General features: G+C 43.0%; 2 protein-coding genes across 2 annotated transcripts in view; both read right to left on the bottom strand.

The window, feature by feature from the left end:
• Positions 1-25,486, bottom strand: part of LOC115477517 — an 881,049-nt gene that overhangs the window by 494,921 nt on the left and 360,642 nt on the right.
• On the bottom strand, positions 11,015-23,721 carry LOC115459990 (zinc finger protein 271-like). The gene is made up of 4 exons (XM_030189854.1): positions 23,688-23,721; positions 12,111-13,969; positions 11,857-12,050; positions 11,015-11,774 (listed from the first exon to the last, which is right to left on the bottom strand). Exons 1-4 carry the CDS (start codon positions 23,719-23,721, stop codon positions 11,015-11,017), a joined length of 2,847 nt encoding a protein of 948 aa, XP_030045714.1.

Genomic DNA, 25,486 nt, shown 5'->3' with positions numbered 1-25,486 from the left:
GTTGACATATTACCTCCTGCATCTGAAACAAGGTGCTCAGAATGCATTAAATTCAGGCTCCTGACATATTTCCTCCCTCATGTCTTTGTTTTGAGGTTATAACTGTGCACATTTTACCTATGTTTTGTGGAGAATTCCCCCAACAAATATTGAGCCTACAAATAGGTGGGATAATGTGGGAAATGCAATAAATAAATAAATAAACAAACAAACACCTGGCTCTTCTATGCTCCAGGACTGACTCCACCTAAGCTATCTCCCAACTCAGCATTCTCAGCCTCCAGTATGAACCCCTCCCCATCAGTTTTCTGTCTCCAGGCTTTATTTCTCTTTTCCTTCATTCCAGCAACCCCACCTCCTCTGCCGGTTCTTTCTTCATTCTTCCCAGTACCATACCTAACAATCTGACCCTCCCCCCCCCCCCCCCCCCCAGTAAAAATACAGAGAGCTCTCTCTCTCATATCTACCCCATTACATACATTAGTTCGCTTTCTGAAATCCATCTTGCCCCCAGCACATACACTTTCATAGCTCTCTCAAATAGGTATATTGCGAGAGCTGGGGGGAAGATGGATTTCAGAAAGAGAACTAATTGGTTTGGGTCATCTATGATGCTGTGAGTACTGGGGAGGTTGAAAGAACTGTGATGGAGTGCGTAGTGGGGAGTGGGCCCCCACTCCACAGTTCTCTCAACCTTCCCAGTACTCACAGCATCATAGACGACCCAAACCCACTCTAACTCACAGTCTCCCCACAGCTCTTTGTGAATGCTGCCAATACATCCCTCCTCGGTGCATCCAGCCACCTCCTCCTCCCCCCACGTGGATTCCCCCAAATTCTGCCACTGTACTGCACTCACATGTTTCACCCACCCATGCCACCTCCAGCTTTCCCTCATCCCTTTCTCAGCCTGCCCTTTTCGTCCCCCCCTCTCCCTCCCGCCCTTACCTCTCCTTTCTCTCCTTCGCCGATGCTCTAAATGCAGGAGCAAGAGGACAAGTGCTGCACGCCGGATCCTAAGCTCCCTTGCCGGATCCTACCACTCTGCTGCACTGGCTGAATGTGAAACCACGAGGCTCTACGGTGTCCCCAACGGTTCAAATTCAGCCGCCAGTACAGCAACCGCGCGCTCTCTCTCTCTCCTCCTTCTGCTCTCTTGTGATTGAGCGAGCGCCAGGGTGGGAGGGGCAATGGAACAAGGAGGGCGGTGCCATAGGAGGGCGGGGGGAGGGAGTTTGAGAAGGGGCTTCAACTTTGGCATTGCAGTTCCCGCTCCATCCTCTGCACAATTCACCCTCCCCCATTTGTGGATGTGAAGCTCGCCGCCATATTGGTGCTCCCAAACCAATAGCAGAATGGACTGCCTATGCAGGTCCATCTGTAACAAATCGAAACCTGTTCCAGTTGCCTTAAAAGTGGGGGATAAAGGATTTTTTTTTAATTATTTATTTGACAGCTTTGTTTTTGTTTGTTTTTTTTTTAATTTGAAAGCTTCCCTTATATATCATAAAATGAAATTGAAAAGCACTAAAACAGCACAAAAATGAATGTAGTTAGTAGAAACAGCAGTAATAAACTGTACACTTTGGGTTTAGGAGGGGATGGGAAGGGGGTGTCTGTATAGTTTTGCTGTTTGCTTTGTTAACTGTGTGCTGAAAAGTCTCAGTGCTCCATATTTGATGTAGATTGGGGCAGGGGATTGAACTGTATTTTTATTTGTATTGTTACAAGAAATAATTTACTTGGGGGAAAGAGCTCTAGAGCACTCGCTACTGTTTATAATTTAAGAGCAGGCGCTGTATTTATAAGTTTTAGGATATTAATTTCTCCACCAATCACCAAAGGTGATAATTGCAATATATTAAGTATATTATATAAAAGATACCATATACTCAGAACACAAAGAGACCGTATTTTTTTTTTTTTTAATTTGTATTTATTTATTGGTTTTGTATAATAACAAACATGTTGCTTATCAAACAGTCATTCACTGATACAATCCAAAATATTCCCATCCCCCTCCCTCTCCCCACCCCTCCCTCCCCAGCAGGTTATACATTTAAGTTATATGTCATGTGGGTTAAACTCCGATATTGAGTCCATAATTCTGAAGATTCATTATAACGTCCCAATCTTTTGTCCGTAAATTTCTCCATTTCGCCAATCAAAGATAGCTTCAAGAGCCAGTCCTCTTCTGAGGGTGCCTCTAATTGTTTCCAGTGCCTTGCTATGACAGTTTTTGCTGCTGCCAAACACATTCTTTTAAACCGGCTCTGCCATTTAGCTCCTCGTCTATTACCCAATCCAAGCAGACACCATTGAGGTTCACACGGGAAAGGCTTCCCCGTGTGGGCTGCTATCTTTGTAGCAACATTTCCCCAGAAGACCTGTATTTTGGCACAGGACCACCAAATGTGTAGATAGGTCCCCTCCTCATCTCCACATCTCCAACACCATTGTGATGTCCCTGGAAACATAACATGCAATCTGTGTGGGGTATTTTTTAACTTCAAAAAGGTTGATTTAATATACAATTGCACACGAGAGGTAGGTTTTTAAAGAGATCTTTACAGATAATCTGTGCTTAAGTAAAGTAAAGTAGCAGGTCTAGATCAAAAGTTATGTTACTTACAAGTGCTTGTTACATAGTATGAACAGCATGAGGTAAGCATATGTTTGCAGAAGAGGTCCTCATAGCAGGCAGGTGGGCTACAGGTCCCAGGAACAGAAGAATCTGTGTTGCAGTTGAAGGGAAGCATCTGCTTGTCTGGAACAGCTTCTATCTTTTATACTCTTGCAAGCTGCAGGAAGACATGCCATGTGTATCTCTGTCCTGGTTTCCTGGTTTGCACACGACCCTTGGGCATTTGCAAAGCATTGTGGTATCTTGGTCTCATGTCTTATGACATCACAAGACTTGCTGTCTGGATCTTGCTGACAAATGGTCTTTTGATGTGAAAAGGCTTCCTGCTCAGTCTCTGGAGCAGATACACATTATAAGTCCTTCCTTTATGTCTGAAAGCTGATGGGAGGGGGCAGGTATACATATCTGAGGTAACTACCAAATGGTTTGACAAGCACATGTCTTGTTTATGGTTTCCCCTCTGAAGTCTTTGTTATCAATAGCTGGAGTTATGCCTTTTCCAGACTATCTGTCTGCTTGTGGAGATGTCTATGTGGTTCTTCAAGTATCCACCTTAGTCATGCTTTTGTTCAGTCTTTTTAGGTGGGAGGGCAGAGAGAGTTTTATTTCTCTTTGAAGCACAGTACCCCTTTGTCTCTGTTAAGTGTTTGTAATTGACTAGTCCTGCTATCAGAAGTTCCCAAGGAAAGGGGGAAAGAAGGTATTGAAATGCAGTTTCAATACATCTTTTAAAAGCTGCATTTTTATATTGATAAAATGAATAACTCTGAATTCTGACAATTGGCTTATACCATAACATTATTATGTACTAGCAGGGCTTTTTTTGAGGGGGTACTTGGGGGTACTGAGTACCCGCACCTTTTTTGCTAGAAAAAATTAACTGTGTTCTAAACTTCTACAAATCTACATTTTGTAACCGCCTTTTTAGCAATATGTAAGTCACATTGAACCTGCCATATGGTGGGAAAATGTGGGATACAAATGCAATCAATAAAGAAAGAAAGAATCTCTGTATATTGTTTTCATTTTTTTCTACATTGTTCTATACAATACACTGTCCTGGTTCCTCATGGAAGTAAAATTAAACTCTCCTTTCTTTGGGGCACATGAAATCACATCTTCATCTCTTTTGTAGACGTCGACATTTTAGATACACCAATGGATTATTCTGTTTTGAGCATGTTTCAGGGACAAGTGATTTTATAAGTCCAAATAAGAAAAATAAATATTTTGTTTCATGCAGATCTCTCATTTTTTTTGAAACATAACTATATGGGCTATAAGCCCCTAATGCAGTCCATTGGTTTTCTTATATTTTGTTCTTGTGATGACTTATATTATGCCAAAACTGAAAACTCTTTCTCTCTTCTATCTGGTGAATACTAAAAGGAGCTCATTGCGAACATTATCCACCCTAAAAGGTTGTTTTCTGGCTGTACATGAGGAATTGTAATAAGTGCGTGTTTTTGTTCCCAAAGGTTATATAATCCTTTCAAGAAAGCCTAGTGGAACAGAACCACAGAGGCATGTTATGGTTGCGTTTTCAATATGGTAATACTAGAGCCCAGCTAAGGGACAGGTTATTTTGAGTTAGTCTTCACTGGACCAAACTTGCTGGATAGGCAGTGCCTTAAACGGTGGAGAATAAAGGATTTTTAAATATGTGACATATCCCACATTCCCCAGGATTCTGTGTATGGTTCATGGAGGTGCGCATGTAGATTCGTACGTGCTCCTAAATATATGAGCGCACCTCAATTATTTACGAGCCACTTAGTCCTGATAATTGGCCAATAATAACCAATTATCAAAACTAATTTGCCGTAATTGGAATTTACACACGTGCTGTGCTAGGTGTATTCTGTAAAGCAGCATGTGTAAATTTCAACATGCGCAGCCAAAAAGGAAGCACGGTTATGGGCAGAGTGTGGGCATGCCGAGTTTATTAATCACATCTACGTGCGTGGCTGCAGAATTTGTGCCAATTCATATAGTTTTAGGCGCACGCATTTACACCACCTTTTCACTGGCGTAAATTTATACACGTTAATTTAGGCGCATCCAACTACCTAGGCGTATTTTATATACTGCATCTTAATTAGCTTAGGTGTCTCTATCAGATGCACCTAGATTCTAGGCACCATATATAGAATTGGGTCCATTAACTCAAGGAAACTTGGGTTCAGTGAGGCTTACATTTGGAAATACAGCGAGCCAGAATAATATAATTCAGGAACATCATGGGAGCAAGTAGATGGATAAGTCTGAAACATTTAACAAAGTTGAGATTAGCATATATACCCAACTGGCCATTTAAAAGTCTGTCTAATGCTTCATGTTCAGAAATCATAGCCGTAAGTATAGACAGTTGTTCAAACATTATCAAATGCACACACCAGAATAAGCATCCATACACATTTTGCAAAAGTAAACAATTTCTACAGCATAACACAGTTTAATTCAAATTGTTTAACCACCGTTAGGTTTTGCCTTTGGGTTTAACAAGCCATGTGCATGCAAGGTCTGGATAAACAAATTAAAACAATGAAAGTTTAAAGCAAATGACCCGAATATGTAATACTTGGTAGCAATAATGAAACAGTGATGGAATATTCATATAGCAGACAGCCAACAGATTTATTTCCCACTGAACATAATTAACTTTGTACGAACTTGGTGGCTAATAGTGTTGTATTGGTGGTGTCTGCCTAATAAAATCACACTCATCTATACACAAACAGGCGGAAGACAAAGATTCCAAAAGAAACCAAAACAAAAATGCCGTTTATAACCAGACTTGAAGAAGAAATACAACAGAACTGGAAAATGTTGGCACAACTCTGGACAGAACTTCTTCATGAAGGAAGCTCTTCCCTCATTATTCAATACCTCTCTTTGAAAATAGAAATAAAAATAAAATTCAATTGCATTTCAAAATTTACCACTGCATTGCACAAAATAAAAGGAGCATGTTCCCACATATTAAATGCTCCCAGGTTTCAACCTAATTAATGTTTATAAAAATCTTTGTACTTATAAACAGTAACTCTGATTGTGAAGCACCTGATTCTTGTAACATGATGTCTGTTTTGTTGGCCCTTTACTAGTTTGATAATATAAGTGAGATCAAATGAAAATGCTAATGACAATAAAAGATGCTCATTTAAAACCATTTGAACTACTTGAATCACTTCAGATTGAGGCGGTTGTGGTCAGTTCCCACTGAGTTTACTGTATCATCTATATTAAAATATACTAATCTATCTCTGAAGACAGTAGAAATAATTAGAAAACATTGGCAAGTGCTTTCAGTTCATGATATATTTGAAAAAAACACATTGCATTGTAGTATATTCCCATAGAACTAATCTATCTGATATGATGTTATGCCGTTTGGACATATAATGATATTCATGTCAGGCATTGTAAGTGTGGTAAATGTGTGATTTCTGCAGTGACCATGGAAGCTTCTTCACTTTTGGACTGAATGATCATTTTATGATAAAATTATGATGCTCAACTTCATGCATTTCAAAAGCTGTGATTATTGTCACGGTTGTGCCCATGTTTCGTGCTCTCCTTCTTCTCGCCACCTGGTGGCCAGACCTGGTGGCTGCAATGAACTGTCTGGTTATTGTCACCCGTTCCAGATTTCAGCCCAGTCCGGTCCAGATCTTCCAGGCTGCCAGGCGTGCTTGTCTTGTTTGAACCTACACAGCACCCGTAGTTTCCTGGTGATTGCTGCAGTGAGCCTCTTCTGCTGCTGGGCTTATTAGCCATTTTGAAACCCTTCTGCTTTGCCTTTGCATCGCCTTAGGCCCTGGTTTGTTGGTGCTTGCTGCACTTCTGTTTAGTTTGGGTTCTTGCCTGTGATTCTTGTTTGTTTCTAGTTAGTCTGTGTGTAGCTTAGTTTAGGGTTGTTTGTTTCTTAGTCTTGTTCCTTGTTTGTCATTCCTTGTGTAGTTCTTAGCTGGTCTGTGTCTCCTGTCTTTAGTGGCTGCTTGCAGCTTTCAGTTCTGTCTTTTGTCTGTCAGTATTTGTTCCCTTTTTCAGTGGCTGCTTGCAGCTTTCAGTCCTGTCTTTTAGCTTATTCTTTCTCTGCCTCGCTGCCTCTGTATATTCCTTTCCCCTCTGACCCTCAGTCCCTGTTCAGCCTAGTTGGGACTAGAGAGTTGCACGGGGACAGAAATCTTACCCATCCCCGCCCGTCCCCGCTGGAATCTTACCCGTCCCCATCTGTCCCCGCTGGAATCTTACCCATCCCCACAAAAATTTAACCCATCCCCGTAAGAATTTAATGGTACATAAAAGAAAATTCCAGTCAGCTCCCTCAGTCTCTCTCTGGATTTGAGCCACAGCACTGTAGGCAAGGAAGGAACGGAAGTTGGAACACTCTGGTGCGCACATGTAAGACTTGTCTCTGATTCACTTGCACTGTGTGCTGAGAGGTCACCACATGCACGCGCCAGTAGATCAGGTGACATCTGATTCTCATGCCTGTGTCAGAGCTGAGGTCTGTGCACCAGCCTGGTAGCAAAGAGGATTAATAGTAACATAGTAAGTGACAGCAAATAGACCTGAACGGTCCATCCACTCTGCCAATAGTCACACTCATGATCAATTCATCATTAAATCAACGAGTGTGATATTATATACTTGATTATGGTCTTTCTTTCGTGTTTCTGGAACAAAGACCACAGAAGTCTATCTGGCCCTATCCTTATGTTCCAGCTACTGGAGTTGTCGTTGAAGCCCACTCCAGTCTATTCGTATTCTCATTTGTGGGACACAGACCGTAAAACTCTGTCCAGCACTGTCCTCATGTTCCAGCCACTGAAGTTGCTGTCTAAGCCCTTTCTATCCCATCCTAAACCAGACTGCCATATATTAGACACAGACCATACAAGTCTGCCCGGTATCGACCCTAGTAAATCACAGCCAGAGTCGCCATCTAAGCGTCACTTGACACATCCACACACATGCAGCCATTTAAGGTTAGGTTTTATATAACTTCCATTGTCTAATTAGAGATCCTCTGTGTTCACCCCACGCCTTTTTGAATTCCGTCATCATTTGTGACTCTACCACCTCCTTAATGGAAGACTTTCCACATTTGTGCTGTTAAAGCAAGGAAGAAGAAGAGGAGGAGAAGACAGCACTCAAAGAAATTGGTATTCGGTAGATGAGAGGCTGGCGCAGGTGCAGCTTACACTTCTACGAGAAGACCGCAGAACTGCTTCCATCCCCGCGGGAACCCCACAGGAACTGCCTCCGTCCCCGCAGGACCCCCGCAGAGCTGCTTCCATTCCCGCGGGAACCCCGCAGGAACTGCCTCCGTCCCCACGGGAATCCCGCGAACCCCGTTCCCGTGCAGCTCTCTAGTTGGGACCCTGTTCCTGCCCTGTCCTAAAAGTCCTGCTGGCCGCCTGCAGCCAGAGGCTCAACTCCTGGTGAAAGATGGCCATGTGCAAGTGAAGCCTGTTTGTCAGAGTTTTTAATTTATTGCATTTTTATCCCACATTTTCCCACCTATTTGCAGGCTCAATGTGTTCTGCCTTGTCTCTGGTGTGGGGTAGGGCAGTGGCCCAAGGGCTCACAAACCTAGTTCCTGCTTTGAAAATGTGACAATTATACATAAGTATTTGTCCATGTAATTTAAAGTAGGTAGGACAAACTAACTGGATGTTGAAAACCAGTGTAACCCATGGTTAAAATAATACATTTTGTACCTGAGAAGCTCCAGGGAGTTGGGGCAGGAATTTTGAGTGCCCGCAGGTAGGGGTCACGGTGGTCGCGGTCATGCCATGGGTGCATACGTTCTGGGCTGCTCTGGAGTGGAGAGCTGGCATGGGCATTTTGGAGAGCCCCTGGTGATGCTGGGCCTTGCTCTGCTTTCAGAAGGGAAAGGGAGGCAGACGTGACGATGCAATCGGGGGTGACATCATTAGTGATGTCACGCGTGCATGCACAGTTGATTTAGTTGTCCTGGTGGCTCTGGAGGAGTTTTGAGGCCAGGGAAACACTAAACCTCTAATGTTTTACTGAAAAATGTATGGGAGACATCTATTTTAACCTATTGAACGCTCTATTGTACATACATTTAAACAGTATCACAATCAGCACTATTGAGCAATCATGCATGCACGAATGGTGCATTTTAGAGAATTTTGCCATAAGCCTGATGGGAAGTAAGGGGGGGGGGGCTACAGAAAGTCCATAAATGGTGGGATTTTGGGTGCATGCGCTGTAGGCTGAAAGGAGACCTGCAAGCCTCCCCTAGTACTAAAATTAAACATACACAGTAACATAGTAGATGACGGCAGAAAAAGACCTGCACGGTCCATCTAGTCTGCCCAACAAGATAAACTCATATGTGCTACTTCTTGTGTATACCTGACCTTGATTGGGAGGTGGGCATCCTTCTCCTAAAGTTGCCCAAATCGGCATAATCGAAAGCCGATTTTGGGCGCCCTCAACTACTTTCCGTCGCGGGGCCGACCAAAGTTCACGGGGGCGTGTCGGCACTGTAGCAAAGGTGGAACTGGGGCGTGATGAAGAGATGGGCTTCCTTGGCCGATAATGGAAAAAAGAAGGGTGTCCCTGATCAGCATTTGGCCAACTTTACTTGATCCATTTTTTCTTGCGACCAAGCCTCAAAAAGGTGCCCAAACTGACCAGATGACCACCGGAGAGAATCAGGGATGACCTCCCCTTACTCCCCCAGTGGTCACCAACCCCCTCCCACGCTAAAAAAAACCTATTTTTTTTTTTTTGCCAGCCTCAAATGTCATACTCAGCTCCATCACAACAGTATGCGGGTCCCTGGTGCAGTTTTTAGTGGGTGCAGTGCACTTCAGTCAGGCGGACCCAGGCCCATCCCCCCTACCTGATACACTTGTGGTGGTAAATGTGAGCCTTCCAAAACCCACCCAAAACCCATTGTACCCACATGTAGGTGCCCCCCTTCACCCCTTAAGGCTATGGTAGTGTACAGTTGGGGTAGTGGGGTTTTTTTTTGGGGGGGGGGGGGTGTTGGGGGATCAGCACACATGGTAAGGGAATTATGTACCTGGGAGCAATTTGTGAAGTCCACTGCAGTGCCCCATAGGGTGCCCGGTTGGTGTCCTGGCATGTGAGGGGGACCAGTGCACTACGAATTCTGGCTCCTCCCACAACCAAAGGGCTTGGATTTGGTCATTTTTGAGATGGGCGTCCTCGGTTTCCATTATCGCCAAAAACCGTCGACAACCATCTCTAAGGTCAACCTAAATGTTGAGATTTGGGCGTCCCAGACCGTATTATCGAAACGAAAGATGGACGCCCATCTTGTTTCGATAATACGGGTTTCCCCGCCCCTTCACGGAGCCGTCCTGCGAGGACAGCCCCAGGAAAACTTGGGCGCCACGTTTGATTATGCCCCTCCATGCCACGCTAGCGGCTTCCGTGAGACATTGCCAACAGACTAGTGGGTGCTAGTGTGGCTTAGTAAACCCCGGCATAAATTTTCAATTAACTGCCTGAACTTTATGAAATGGTTCAAAAACACAGTAAAGTTTCAAAATAGGAGTTAGAATATCAGAAAACTTAGTGTAAAGTATCAAAATTTATTTTAACCGATTTTCAGATTCTTTACCCTGCACTTGACAATCAGATAAGTATAATTACATTTTGCTTTCTCTGTCAATAATATAAACCTTAAAGGATTGGTTCTTTCCTAGTTTTACTGCCACTGTTGGTCAAACCCCGCTGCAATTGTTTACTCCTCCTGTTTATCCCCATTGTTTCATACAAAATGTAACCATACATATACAATGTGAGACACAGAAATTACTGGTTATTGTTCTGTAAATTGTTAGTTTATTGTTACAATGTAAGTCACACAGGAAAAGAGTAGTGTAACCAGCAAGGCTCTTCCATAAGGATAACAGCAGGACGACTGAGAAAAATAAAGCTTTTATTCTTCAAGAGACCGAACACAGCACTGTGTTTCGGCAAAAAGGTTTACCTCAGGGTCTGTCTGACTGTGTTACTCACTCCATAATCCTTGCCTGGGGATCACAGTGACATTGAATAATCTGGATCTGTGTTAATGCTTTTCAACATGATTTTCCCCTTCAGAGCACTATCAGTGGCAGATTCTGGGCTGACGCTGGTGTATTGTGAGGTTTCTGCCTGAAGCTTTTATTATACTCAGTACAGTGAAAAGGTTTCAGTCCTGTGTGGATTCTCTGGTGTGTTGCTGTATGTTATGGCTTAGATGTATTTGTATATTTATATTTTTATTTATATGGATTTTATTCATGTTTTAACTCATTCTTTTATTATTTTATTATGTATTAATATACGTACTGTTAATATGATTGTATTTCTTTATATGCAGCCCCTGAGAGTGGATGAAACAAGGCCTGTCGGACATTGTTGGTTGAATAAATTCATCTTTATATAGATTTCTTCATCTCTCCTGGTTTTTGTGTCACCGTCTTGGCCCTTGAGGCTAGACTGCTGTTTTCTTAGCCCTAGAAAAGGTTTTACTCCTGAATGAATTCTCTGGTGTGTTTTGAGGTGTGCCGTCTGACTGAAGCTTTTAATACACTCAGTACAGTTAAAGGGTTTCATTCCTGTGTGGATTCTCTGGTGTAATATGAGGAATGCCTTCTGACTGAAGCTTTTATTACACTCAGTACAGTTAAATGGTTTTACTCCTGTGTGAATTCTCTGGTGTGCGGTGAGGTATGCCTTCCGACTGAAGCTTTTATTACACTCAGAACAATTAAAAGGTTTCATTCCTGTGTGGATTCTCTGGTGTGTTTTGAGGTGTGCCGTCTGACTGAAGCTTTTATTACACTCAGTGCAGTGAAAGGGTTTTAGTCCTGTGTGGATTCTCTGGTGTGCGGTGAGGTATGCCTTCCGACTGAAGCTTTTATTACACTCAGAACAATTAAAAGGTTTCATTCCTGTGTGGATTCTCTGGTGTATTGTGAGGCTTACCTTCTGACTGAAGCTTTTATTACACTCAGTGCAGTGAAAGGGTTTTAGTCCTGTGTGGATTCGCCGGTGCCTTCTGAGTGTTCCCTTCTCACTAAAGCTTTTACCACACTTGGAACATGTAAATGGTTTCATTCCCATGTGGCTTCTCTGGTGTTGTGTGAGGTGTCCCTTCCGACTGAACCTTTTATTACACTCACTAGTTAAAGGGTTTCATTCCTATGTGCATTCTCCGGTGTATTGTGAGGTGTCCGTTCTGACTGAAGCTTTTATTACAATCAGTGCAGTGAAAGGGTTTCAGTCCTGTGTGGGTTCTCTGGTGTTGTGTCAGGTGTCCCTTCCGACTGAAGCTTTTATTACACTCACTACAGTTAAAGGGTTTCATTCCTGTGTGGATTCTCTGGTGTTTTTTGAGGGTTGCCTTCTGACTGAAGCTTTTACTACACTTAGTACAGTTAAATGGTATCATTCCTATGTGGACTCCCTGGTGTCTTGTGAGACTGAAGCTTTTATTACATTCAATGCAGTTAAAGGGTTTCATCCCTGTGTGGATTCTCTGGTGTGTTTTGAGGTGTGCCGTCTGACTGAAGCTTTTATTACACTCAGTACAGTTAAAGGGTTTCATTCCTGTGTGGAGTCTCTGGTGTATTTTGAGGGTTGCCTTCTGACTGAAGCTTTTATTACACTCAGTGCAGTGAAAAGGTTTGATTCCTGTGTGGATTCTCTGGTGTACTGTGAGGTTTGCCTTCTGCCTGAAGCTTTTATTACACTCAGTGCAGTGAAAAGGTTTCATCCCTGTGTGGATTCTCTGGTGTGTTTTGAGGGTTGCCTTCAGACTGAAGCTTTTATTACACTCAATGCAGTTAAAGGGTTTCATCCCTGTGTGGATTCTCTGGTGTGTTTTGAGGTGTGCCGTCTGACTGAAGCTTTTATTACACTCAGTACAGTTAAAGGGTTTCATTCCTGTGTGGATTCTCTGGTGTGTTGTGAGGGTTGCCTTCAGACTGAAGCTTTTATTACACTCAATGCAGTTAAAGGGTTTCATTCCTGTGTGGATTCTCTGATGTGTTGTGAGGTTTACCTTCAGACTGAACCTTTTATTACACTCAGTACAGTTAAAGGGTTTGATTCCTGTGTGGCTTCTCTGGTGTGTTGTGAGGTTTACCTTCCGACTGAAGCTTTTATTACACTCAGTGCAGTGAAAAGGTTTGATTCCTGCGTGGATTCTCTGGTGTACTGTGAGGTTTTTCTTCTGCCTGAAGCTTTTATTACACTCAGTACAGTTAAACGGTTTTATTCTGGTGTGGACTTTCTGGTGTCTTGTAAGACGTGCCTTCTGCGTGAAGCTTTTATTACACTCGGCACAGTTAAAGGATTTCATTCCTGTGTGGATTCTCTGGTGTATTGTGAAGGTTGCCTTCAGACTGAAGCTTTTATTACACTCAGTGCAGTGAAAAGGTTTCTGTCCCGTGTGGATTCTACAGTGCCTTTGGAATGTTCCCCTGTCAGTGAAACGTTTATCACACTCAGAACATGCAAAAGGCTTCACTCTTGTGTGGATTCTCTGGTGCATCAACATGTTATACTTCAACCTAAAGCTTTTGCCACAGTCAGTGCATAGAAATCGTTTTAATCCTGAATGGATTCTCTGGTGGATGGTGAGTTTCCCTGTGGCAGTGAAGCTTTTATCACATTCAGTACTGGAAACTAGTGTCTCTCCTACATGGAATTTTGCATTTCTTATGAAGTTTTCTTTCTGATTGAAGCTTTTGTCACAATCAGGATATGAAGATAATCTCTCATCAGTGTTGTTTTTCTGGTGTTTTGTAATGTTTTCTCCATTGGTAAAGCTATTCCCATATTCTTTACTTGTATACACCAGCTCTTCCTTCCTACTGAAATCTTTCCCACACTCAGATGTAGAAAGTGTCTCTTTTATGCACTTTTTCTGTTGTTCTTTTAGTTCTCTCTTTTGACGGACGTTTTTCGCATAGTTCGTACATGTAGATGGTCTATTTTCTGTATCAGATCTAGGATGTGATTTCGGAATTAAATGATTGCTGCGGAATATCTCACAAATATCACAGAAACACCTTTGCTCTCTCATCTGGTTTGTCTGCTTTTCCCCTGTCTGTATGATATCACTGGTACTGTTTTCACACAGATCTGATCCTCCTGTTGAATGCTTTTGTTTATTTTGATTTTTTCCCTTTTTTCCCCAGTCAGAGCAGGAAGGAGTCTCCTCTTTCTCTCTTTCTGATAACATCTTTTCCCCTTTAGACTTCTCAATGAGCTTCCAGTCATGTGTCTTTGTATTACTGTTTCTGGGATCATCTTTTTCTAAAAAAAAAATAAAAATATATAAAAGAGCATTGTAGAATATTGTAGAACAATTACACCAGTTCAGTAATACAATAACTCTTCATAAATCTGTCCCCCCCCCCCCCCCCCCACTGCTGATCATTACCAGAGATGCAGGTAGAATATATGATCATATTCAAGTTGATATTTATTTTTGTAATATCTTCATTAGAACTACACAATGGCAAGAACAACAATATCTGTAAGAAGAGACATAACAGTATAGCGTGGTAATTTTTCAAGTTTCGTTCCCCCCCCCTCTTCCCCCCCACACACACATTCACTGCAAGATCTGCAATAACAACAGACCAAAACCTTCCCTAAAGTCCATACTTCAAGTTATTGGTTCAGCAAGTAGCTATGAGAACGGTGTGGCAAACGATCCCACACTGGGGACAAATTTGTTGAAAAGACATCCAGTCTCTTCATCTTCGTTAGGTTGACAAGTTCATTCCTCCAAGCAGCCTGTCTCCAACACATCAAAATATTCTTTCCATATAAAAAAAATGCCTTATGCAGCTGACGATTAGGCCTCAATCTCAAACCCAAGGAAACAAAGTTCGAGAACAACTGAATGTGCAAGACGCTTCAGGTGTTTCATGAGCAACCGCAGCTGATCACTCATAAGTACTGAAGGCCCCGAGGGGTTCTAAGATCAACAAGGCCCCTCCACCCTTCCTATCCACAGAAGGATCTATTCCAATATTAAAGCCCCGCAGAACTAAAAGAGGAAAATGAAGATATGGTGCCACAACTTTAATCAGGGAAATGTATGTGTTAGGCAGTGAGAGGCTGATATGCACTGTACAGTCACTCTCGGTCCCTTCCCCCTAGGAGGAGAGGACACTTCAGCCCTAGGGGCTGGAATACGAGAGACATCGGACTTAGGTGTAGGCGCAACCAGTAAAAATCATGTGATTTCTCCTAAACTAACGTGATCATATATGGATTTTCCTGTAATATTGTTTTTTTTTTTTATGTATACATAAATGGCAATTTCCTACATTGTATCCTCCTCTCCTCTTGTGTTCACATGCACACTTTGTGGCAATTGGCTAATTCCTTATCAGTAAAGCGTGATCACAGCGTGGAAAACCAGCTAAGTAGTCTGCAGCATGAAGACTCTTTAAATGTCTCAGAAATTTCCACCATACGCCCAAATGTGAAGGTCTTCCTTCAAATGCGTAGATGCTCTATAGAATATAAACGTTTTATATATACCTTGCAATAAGTTGAAAGATTACCTTTAAAAGCTTTACAGGACTTAATCTATTCAATGTCTTTAAATATTGTCACTGCTTAATACGGATATAGCTTAATATTGTCACTGCCAAGCGATGTTACTGCTTGTCGCAGACACTTCTTAAATGATTTAAAATCCCCACCACACGCTTCAAATGCTTATATGCTCACAACATGTTGATAGAACTCCGTTAAAAGCTTAAACACTCACAGACTTTAAAAGCTTTATATATATCTTGTAACATGTTGAAAGACTTCCTTGAATGTTCAAATGTTTACAGACCTAACCATTTAATGCTAACCCAGACTGATACTGCTTAATAACGATATAGCTTAATGCTGATACCACCTGGTATTGAAACAGCCCGACACGGACAATGCTTAATGTTGATACCGCTTGAGGCTAAGACTGATAAGTGTGTACACCACCTGAAACTACATTTAATCACGGCTTAATGTTCACACTGCTGATGTTGGCAATGCCTAATGCTAATACTGCTTGATGCTTAAACAAATTCATATTCACCAATACCCTTAAGCACAACCAAACAACACGAACCATAGCCAAGATGAACACCAACAAACTGCTCATGATAATCTACTTCCTACCACTAATTTACCACGCATGGACCACTCCCAACATAAACAGCATTCAACCCACAGCACACAAACCCTACAAACAACTCATCCACAACTCACCAGACCAAAAGAGCAACAACCAACTAAAAGGAAAAACAAATACATACGGAAACAACCAACAGAAAGGTAACAAAGGTCACAATAAAACTAGACACCAAGAAAACAGGCAATTAATAAAAATCAACACATCCATGTCCCAAACCAAACCTTATTACTCAATCTAAATGGGATACGTAAACGCCAGATCGGTAGTAAACAAAACAGAGACCATAACAGACTGGATCACCACAGACAATCTCGACCTCCTATTCATCACTGAAACCTGGATCCACAACTTTAAAGACCCAATAATTTTAGTTTTATGCCCACCAGGATACAAAATCACCCACTGGACAAGGAACGGGAAAAAAGGAGGAGGATTAGCTATAATATACAAATCCGAGTTCACCATCTCAACCATAGCTGAATCCATTCTGCCACAACTCGAAATCGCCTCGGTCAGAATCAATCACCCAAACCTGCAAGAACACCTCAACGCAATCATACTCTACAGACCGCCAGGAAACTGGCAAGATACCCAAACACACTTCATGGACTTCATCTCGAACACTTGTGTCTCCACCTCAAACCTTATCATAATTGGAGATATCAATTTACACCTCAAAGAACTTACCTCAATAAACACCCAAGAATGTAAAAAGTTCCAACAATTATGGGATCTTCACGGACCTAACATGCAACCAACTCACAATAAAGGACACACACTAGATATCATATCACACAAATTCGATCCTGACTCCAACCTCACACTAATAGACACAAAATGGACACCAGCCCCGTGGTCAGACCACTACAAAGCACACATCTCCCTCCAATGGCAAAAGATTCAATTAACAAACAAGAACGAAAAACCTACTCCACGAGAGGTAAAATAGACCCGGTAACATTCTGGCAACAGATATACCACAACAGATGGACAATAAAGACAGACACAATCCAATTCCTACCAGAGTGGGACGATAGATGTAGATCAATACTAGACAACATTGCCCCAAGTCAAACCAGAACCACACACAGAAAGAGCTCAACACCATGGTTCAATGAAGAACTGAAAAAACTAAAAACACAAGTTAAAAGATTAGAACGAGCGTGGTATAAAAAGAAAGATGACCTTACACTCAACGCCTGGAAACAACTTCAAAGAAAATATAAATATACCATAAGACAAACCAAAAGACTATATTACAAAACTGTAATTGGACCAAATTACAAGGACACACACAAATTCTTCCAACTCGTGAACAAGCTATTAGATATCACACCAGTCACAACCAACAACAAAGATACACCAGAAGCAGACAATCTCGCGAAATACTTCAATGAGAAAATCGTACAACTACGACTAAAAATACCTGTCAGCACCATCGACTACGCCGAACTCCTCGACTGTCTAGACCCAGACCCTGGTGCATACCCAGCAGACAGAACCTGGACCAACTTCGAGATATTATCGGAAGATTCCATCTCTCAAACGCTCAAAAGATTTGCCAAATCTCACTGCAAATTAGACATATGCCCAAACAACCTAATGTCATTTGCACCTCAACAATTCATAACAGATCTAACGAACCACTTCAACTATATGTTACAAAATGGACTCTTCCCGAAGGAGAAAGGAAACATTCTTCTCACCCCCAAACCCAAAGACGCAAAGAAAAGCGCTAGTGAACTAACCAACCACAGACCCGTAGCATCCATTCCCTTAATAACCAAAACAACGGAAGGGATAGTAACCAAACAACTTACAAACTAAACAAATTCTCAATATTACATGATCCCCAGTCAGGATTTCGGTCTAACCACAGCACTGAAACAGTACTAGTAATTCTAATGACAAAATTCAAACAAACGATCGCAACTGGCAAGAACATACTACTTCTACAATTTGACATGTCCAGTGCCTTTGACATGGTCGATCACGGAATACTACTACACATCCTCGAGTACTTCGGAATTGGAGGCAATGTCCTCAACTGGTTCATGGGGTTCCTAACCACACGATCATACCAAGTGACATCTAATTTGACCACATCAGCCCCATGGATACCTGAATGCGGAGTACCACAGGGAACCCCCCTCTCACCGACTTTATTCAACTTAATGATGATACCCTTGGCCAAACTACTATCAAACCAAAACCTCAATCCATACATATACGCAGACGACGTAACGATCTACACCTCCTCTCAGAAAACTTATCTACCCCAACTTGACATTTCGTCCTTTAGATTGTAAGCTCTTCCGAGCAGGGACCGTCCTTATTGTTAATTTGTACAGCGCTGCGTAACCCTAGTAGCGCTCTAGAAATGTTAAGTAGTAGTAGTACATCCCATTTAAACAAGATTTAAAGGAAATTTCTAATGACATCAACCAAAGTCTACATATCATGCACTCATGGGCAGATGCATTTCAGTTGAAACTTAATGCAGAAAAAACTCAATGACTTATACTCACCTCTCCACACAACACGAACAAATTCACCACCATTAACACACCAAAACTGAATCTTCCAATTTCAAACACCCTAAAAATCCTTGGAGTTACCATTGATAAACACCTAACACTTGAAAACCATGCGAAAAACACAACAAAGAAGATGATCTACTCACTGTGGAAATTAAAAAGATTAAGACCTTTCTTCCCAAGAAACGTCCTCCGCAACCTGGTACAATCAATGGTACTCAGCCATCTGGACTACTGCAATGCACTCTATGCTGGATGCAAAGAACAAATAATCAAGAAACTTCAGACAGCCCAGAACACTGCAGCCAGACTCATATTTGGTAAAACAAAATATGAAAGTGCTAAACCCCTAAGAGTAAAGCTACACTGGCTCCCACTTAAAGAACGCATCACGTTCAAAATATGTACCCTAGTTCATAAAATCATTCACGGAGATGCCCCTGACTACATGTCAGACGTGATACACCTACCACCCAGGAACGCGAGAAAATCATCACACACCTTCCTCAACCTTCAACCAAGGCCGGTGCTGGGCTGGTTTGTACGGTGTGTGTCCCGTTTTGATGCTGATTCTACTTTTTAAATTATATATTTTTAAAGAGTTTTTTTATCCCATTTTTTAGCGATTTTGTTGGGACGAGCCTGGCATTACATATCTATGTTGGTTTATCTCCGACAGCCACTTTAGCATTTTTTTGGTGCAATTTTCATCCTGGTTTTAAATTACATAAGTACATAACTAATGCCACACTGGGAAAAGACCAAGGATCCATCGAGCCCAGCATCCTGTCCACGACAGCGGCCAATCCAGGCCAAGGGCACCTGGCAAACTTCCCAAACATACAAACATTCTATACATGTTATTCCTGGGATTGTGGATTTTTCCCAAGTCCATTTAGTAGCGGTTTATGGATTTGTCCTTTAGGAAACAATCTAACCCCTTTTTAAACTCTGCCAAGCTAACCGCCTTCACCACGTTCTCTGGCAACGAATTCCAGAGTTTAATTACGCGTTGGGTGAAGAAACATTTTCTCCGATTTGTTTTAAATTTACCACACTGTAGTTTCATCACATGCCCCCTAGTCCTAGTATTTTTGGAAAGCAGTGAACAGATGCTTTACATCCACCTGTTCCACTCCACTCATTATTTTATATGCCTCTATCATGTCTCCCCTCAGCCGTTTCTTCTCCAAGTTGAAAAGCCCTAGCCTCCTTAGTCTTTCTTCATAGGGAAGTCGTCCCATCCCCGCTATCATTTTAGTCGCCCTTCGCTGCACCTTTTCCAATTCTACTATATCTTTCTTGAGATGCGGCGACCAAAATTGAACACAATACTCAAGGTGCGGTCACACCATGGAGCGATATAACGGCATTATAACATCCTCACACCTGTTTTCCATACTTTTCCTAATAATATCCAACAGTCTATTCGCTTTCCTAGCCGCAGCAGCACACTGAGCAGAAGGTTTCGGTGTATTATCGACAACGACACCCAGATCCCTTTCTTGGTCCGTAACTCCTAACGTGGAACCTTGCATGACGTAGCTATAATTCGGGTTCTTTTTTCCCACATACATCACCTTGCACTTGCTCACATTAAACGTCATCTGCCATTTAGCTGCCTAGTCTCCCAGTCTTGTAAGATCCTTCTGTAATTTTTCACAATCCTGTTGCGAGTTAGCGACTTTGAATAACTTTGTGTCATCAGCAAATTTAATTACCTCGATAGTTACTCCCATCTCTAAATCATTTATAAATACATTAAAAAGCAGCGGTCCTAGCACAGACCCCTGAGGAACCCCACTAACTACCCTTCTCCATTGTGAATACTGCCCTTCAGCCAGTTTTTAATCCACAATAGGACATTTCCTCCTATCCCATGACCCTCCAATTTCCTCTGTAGCCTTTCATGAGGTACCTTGTCAAACGCCTTTTGAAAATCCAGATACACAATATCAACCGGTTCCCCTTTGTCCACATGTTTCTTTACTCCTTCAAAGAATTGAAGTAAATTGGTCAGGCAAGATTTCCCCACACAAAAGCTGTGCTGACTCGGTCTCAGTAATCCATGTCCTCGGATGTGCTCTGTAATTTTGCTTTTAATAATAACCTCTACCATTTTCCCCGGCACCGACGTCAGACTCACCGGTCTATAATTTCCCGGATCTCCCCTGGAACGTTTTTAAAAAATCGGTGTTACATTGGCCACCCTCCAATCTTCTGGTACCACGCTCGATTTTAGTTTTAAACAATTTTATTGATGACCTATCACAGACAATACAATATTCATACGCTATGTTCAAGATACATCAGGAAACAAATGAACAACTTGTAATCACAACATAGAGGTAGCCATCACTTTTCTCTTTAGCTTCCTCCCTCTCTACTCCCAGCTATTTCTCTTTTATCCATACCTCTATATCCCTCCCCGCAACCCCCCTTCTGCCCTTCCTTACCCCTCTAATATTCCTCCCCCCTGTAACCTCCCTCCCCCCTTTGTCCACCCCCCTTCCAGGCAGCTACATATCTCCAATAGCCCAGGGAAATTGACCTATTCACTATCTAAAACCTGTAGCTAATTTCGCTGGGTCCAAGCTCAGTCGATTAAGGATGGAACTTCGGGCCCTAGGGGCTAAAGCATTGATATATGATTCCCATATTAAGTAGAATTTACGCTGTGTTTTGGGTTTATAATATGAATCTCGCAGCTCCATTAGTAGCAACGCATGCCACCTGTTGCGCCATTGCCAAAACGATGGTGCCTCTAAATGTATCCAGTTAACTAAAATGCATTTTTTTCCCACGAGACATGCTTTAAAGATTAGCAGGTTATGACTAACGGTACCTTTCCCCTTCAGTAAATCGACCCCCAAAAGGGCCGTTTCCGGTGTCAATGTCACCCTCCGCCCCAGGATTTCGCCTAAGAACTTCGCTATTTGTTCCCAGTAAGCGGATATCGCTGCACAAGCCCACATAGCATGATAATAGTTATGATTGGGATCTCCACACCTACCACAAGCTGATGATTCCGCCCTACCCATTTGATATAATCTTGACAATGAAGTGTATGCCCTGTAAATACTTCTTCCTTGGCATTCCCTCAATTCCGCGCTACTAATCCGTCCCCTGATCTGCCTCAAGCTGCTCCTTAATACGTCTATACTAATCTGTTTCTGTATATCTGCCGTCCACTTCCTGGCCAACTTTTCGAGATTCTTTGGTGACCACGCTCGATTTTAAGGATAAACTGCATATCACTAACAGTAGCTCCACAAGCTCATTTTTCAGTTCTATCAGTACTCTAGGATGAATACCATCCAGTCCAGGAGATTTGCTACTCTTCAGTTTGCTGAACTGCCCCATCACGTCCTCCAGGTTTACCGTGAAGTCAGTAAGTTTCTCCGACTCGTCCGCTTGAAATACCATTTCCGACACCGGTATCCCACCCAAATCTTCTTCGGTGAAGACCGAAGCAAAGAATTCATTCAATTTCTCCGCTACGTCTTTGTCTTCCTTGATCGCCCCTTTTACCCCTCGGTCATCCAGCGGCCCAACCGATTCTTTTGCTGGCTTCTTGCTTTTAATATACCGAAAAAATTAGACAACAATGCTGTCATTTTATTTTGATTAATTACTATTTTTTACCTAGGAAGCTTAGATTTATGTCTCAGTGCAAGTCTTGTTTTTAATTTTTTATTGTTTTTATGTGAATTATGCCCTAAATAGAGATGATTCAAGACTCTGAACATGGAACCATTTAAAGGCACTCTGGGGCTCATTTTCGAAAGACAAAAATGTCTAAAAAGTGACAAAGAGCATTGGACAGTTTTCTCACAAAAACATCCAAATCAGTATTTCCGAAACCTATTGTTCAGACGTTTTCCTACGCTGTTTGTCTGCAGCGTGTCCAAATCTCAAGGGGGTGTGCAGGGCCGGTCTTTGGGCGAGGCGACCGCATAGGGCCTCGCGCTCAAGTGTGCTTGAACTCCGCCCCGACCGCCCGAGTTCCAGTCCCCCTCCCTCTGAATTTTAAAAGTCATCTAAGTTACCTCGTCTGGGTTATGGCGGCAGCAATGAAAAACGTTCAAGCTGCTCAGCGCTTCAGGAGACTTCCCTTCCCCCTCTCAGCTTTGGTCCTGCCCTCCTGGAAACAGGAAATGAGGACGTGACCAGAGCTGACAGAAAAGAAGGCTCCTGAAGCGCCGAGCTCACACGCTTTTCACTGCTGCTGCCTGCCGCTGTAACCCGACGAGGTAAGATGACTTTTAAAATTCGGAGGGAGGGGAACTGGAGCTCGGAGGGAAGCCTTGGAGCTGGGAGGGAGGGACGGAGGGGGGCCTTGGAGGAGAGAGGGTCCTTGAAGCTGGGAGGGAGGGGGACCTTGGAGGGAGGTCCCTGGAGCCCTGGAGCTCGGTGGGGTGGAGCTAGGATGGGGCCCCATCAAAGTGGTCTGCTCAGGGCCCCACACTTACTAAGACCGGCCCTGGGGGTGTGCTAGAGGTGGAATTTGGGTGTTCCCAGTGGTGTGCTTGAGCCGGTTGTTAAATTTTACTGAATTTTGCGAGCTGGTTATTGATGGCGCCAGGCAGCAAGCACACAAACAAACATCTGGGGGGAGGGGGGTCTCCTTCTCTCTCCCTTCTCCTCCAGCCCCCATCCGCCCATAAGCCCAGCATACCTCAACTTCCTACCTCATATCCTCCCTCAGGTTCACCCATGGTCCACTGGACTTTCTCTGTTGTCTTGCTGATTTGATTCCCTCTTGCTTGCTTGCATTCTACATAGAGTGGGTTATCTCACAATCACTCATTATCAGTCACTTTTATTTATTTTATTTATTTATTGCATTTGTATCCCACATTTTCCCACCTTTTTGCGGGCTCAGTGTGGCTTACAATAGGATATGAATAATAGAAATACATTTGTTACAATTTGGTTATGGATTACATTGTGCAAAGGTATAAGAGACATTCAAATATCAGATTTGGAATATGACAATGGGATATCAACATAGAAGTAATTGGAAGGGGGCAATGGGAAGCTAAAGGGTAGTGTTAGACAAAGACATATGGTGTCCATAGTTCCGTGGATAGGTGCGTGATAGATTGGGGTGCGGGATGAGGGATCAAAGTGGATGTAAAATGCATTGATGAATAGTGAGTGTGGACTCTATGTGAGTTGGCTCTTTCCGTAAGTTTGTTCAAACTTGGGTTTCCACCACTGAGACTCACCCGCTGCCAGTCACTCTGCCAAAGAAGGTATTTTAACAAGGGGAAAAACAGGAAATCCTTACCTAGAGACATCAGACTCTCATAATTCACCTTCATCACCTCCCTGTAAAGCTCCTTCTGCCCTTCATCTAAATACTCCCACTCCTCCTGGGAGAAAGAGACAGTGATGTCCTCAAACGTCACCAGCATCTGAAACACAAACCAGAATCACACTTAGGAACAGACAGAGGTGCTCAGAATGCATTAAATTCCAGGTGGATTTATTCTGTTGACATATTACCTCCTGCATCTGAAACAAGGTGCTCAGAATGCATTAAATTCAGGCTCCTGACATATTTCCTCCCTCATGTCTTTGTTTTGAGGTTATAACTGTGCACATTTTACCTATGTTTTGTGGAGAATTCCCCCAACAAATATTGAGCCTACAAATAGGTGGGATAATGTGGGAAATGCAATAAATAAATAAATAAACAAACAAACACCTGGCTCTTCTATGCTCCAGGACTGACTCCACCTAAGCTATCTCCCAACTCAGCATTCTCAGCCTCCAGTATGAACCCCTCCCCATCAGTTTTCTGTCTCCAGGCTTTATTTCTCTTTTCCTTCATTCCAGCAACCCCACCTCCTCTGCCGGTTCTTTCTTCATTCTTCCCAGTACCATACCTAACAATCTGCCCCCCCCCCCCCCCCCCCCCCCAGTAAAAATACAGAGAGCTCTCTCTCTCATATCTACCCCATTACATACATTAGTTCGCTTTCTGAAATCCATCTTGCCCCCAGCACATACACTTTCATAGCTCTCTCAAATAGGTATATTGCGAGAGCTGGGGGGAAGATGGATTTCAGAAAGAGAACTAATTGGTTTGGGTCATCTATGATGCTGTGAGTACTGGGGAGGTTGAAAGAACTGTGATGGAGTGCGTAGTGGGGAGTGGGCCCCCACTCCACAGTTCTCTCAACCTTCCCAGTACTCACAGCATCATAGACGACCCAAACCCACTCTAACTCACAGTCTCCCCACAGCTCTTTGTGAATGCTGCCAATACATCCCTCCTCGGTGCATCCAGCCACCTCCTCCTCCCCCCACGTGGATTCCCCCAAATTCTGCCACTGTACTGCACTCACATGTTTCACCCACCCATGCCACCTCCAGCTTTCCCTCATCCCTTTCTCAGCCTGCCCTTTTCGTCCCCCCCTCTCCCTCCCGCCCTTACCTCTCCTTTCTCTCCTTCGCCGATGCTCTAAATGCAGGAGCAAGAGGACAAGTGCTGCACGCCGGATCCTAAGCTCCCTTGCCGGATCCTACCACTCTGCTGCACTGGCTGAATGTGAAACCACGAGGCTCTACGGTGTCCCCAACGGTTCAAATTCAGCCGCCAGTACAGCAACCGCGCGCTCTCTCTCTCTCCTCCTTCTGCTCTCTTGTGATTGAGCGAGCGCCAGGGTGGGAGGGGCAATGGAACAAGGAGGGCGGTGCCATAGGAGGGCGGGGGGAGGGAGTTTGAGAAGGGGCTTCAACTTTGGCATTGCAGTTCCCGCTCCATCCTCTGCACAATTCACCCTCCCCCATTTGTGGATGTGAAGCTCGCCGCCATATTGGTGCTCCCAAACCAATAGCAGAATGGACTGCCTATGCAGGTCCATCTGTAACAAATCGAAACCTGTTCCAGTTGCCTTAAAAGTGGGGGATAAAGGATTTTTTTTTAATTATTTATTTGACAGCTTTGTTTTTGTTTGTTTTTTTTTTAATTTGAAAGCTTCCCTTATATATCATAAAATGAAATTGAAAAGCACTAAAACAGCACAAAAATGAATGTAGTTAGTAGAAACAGCAGTAATAAACTGTACACTTTGGGTTTAG

Source organism: Microcaecilia unicolor, chromosome 1, assembly GCF_901765095.1.
Source record: "Microcaecilia unicolor chromosome 1, aMicUni1.1, whole genome shotgun sequence".
Classification (NCBI taxonomy): domain Eukaryota; kingdom Metazoa; phylum Chordata; class Amphibia; order Gymnophiona; family Siphonopidae; genus Microcaecilia; species Microcaecilia unicolor.
The sequence above is the reverse complement of the archived record's forward strand: the minus strand, read 5'-3'. Positions and strand labels throughout refer to the sequence as shown.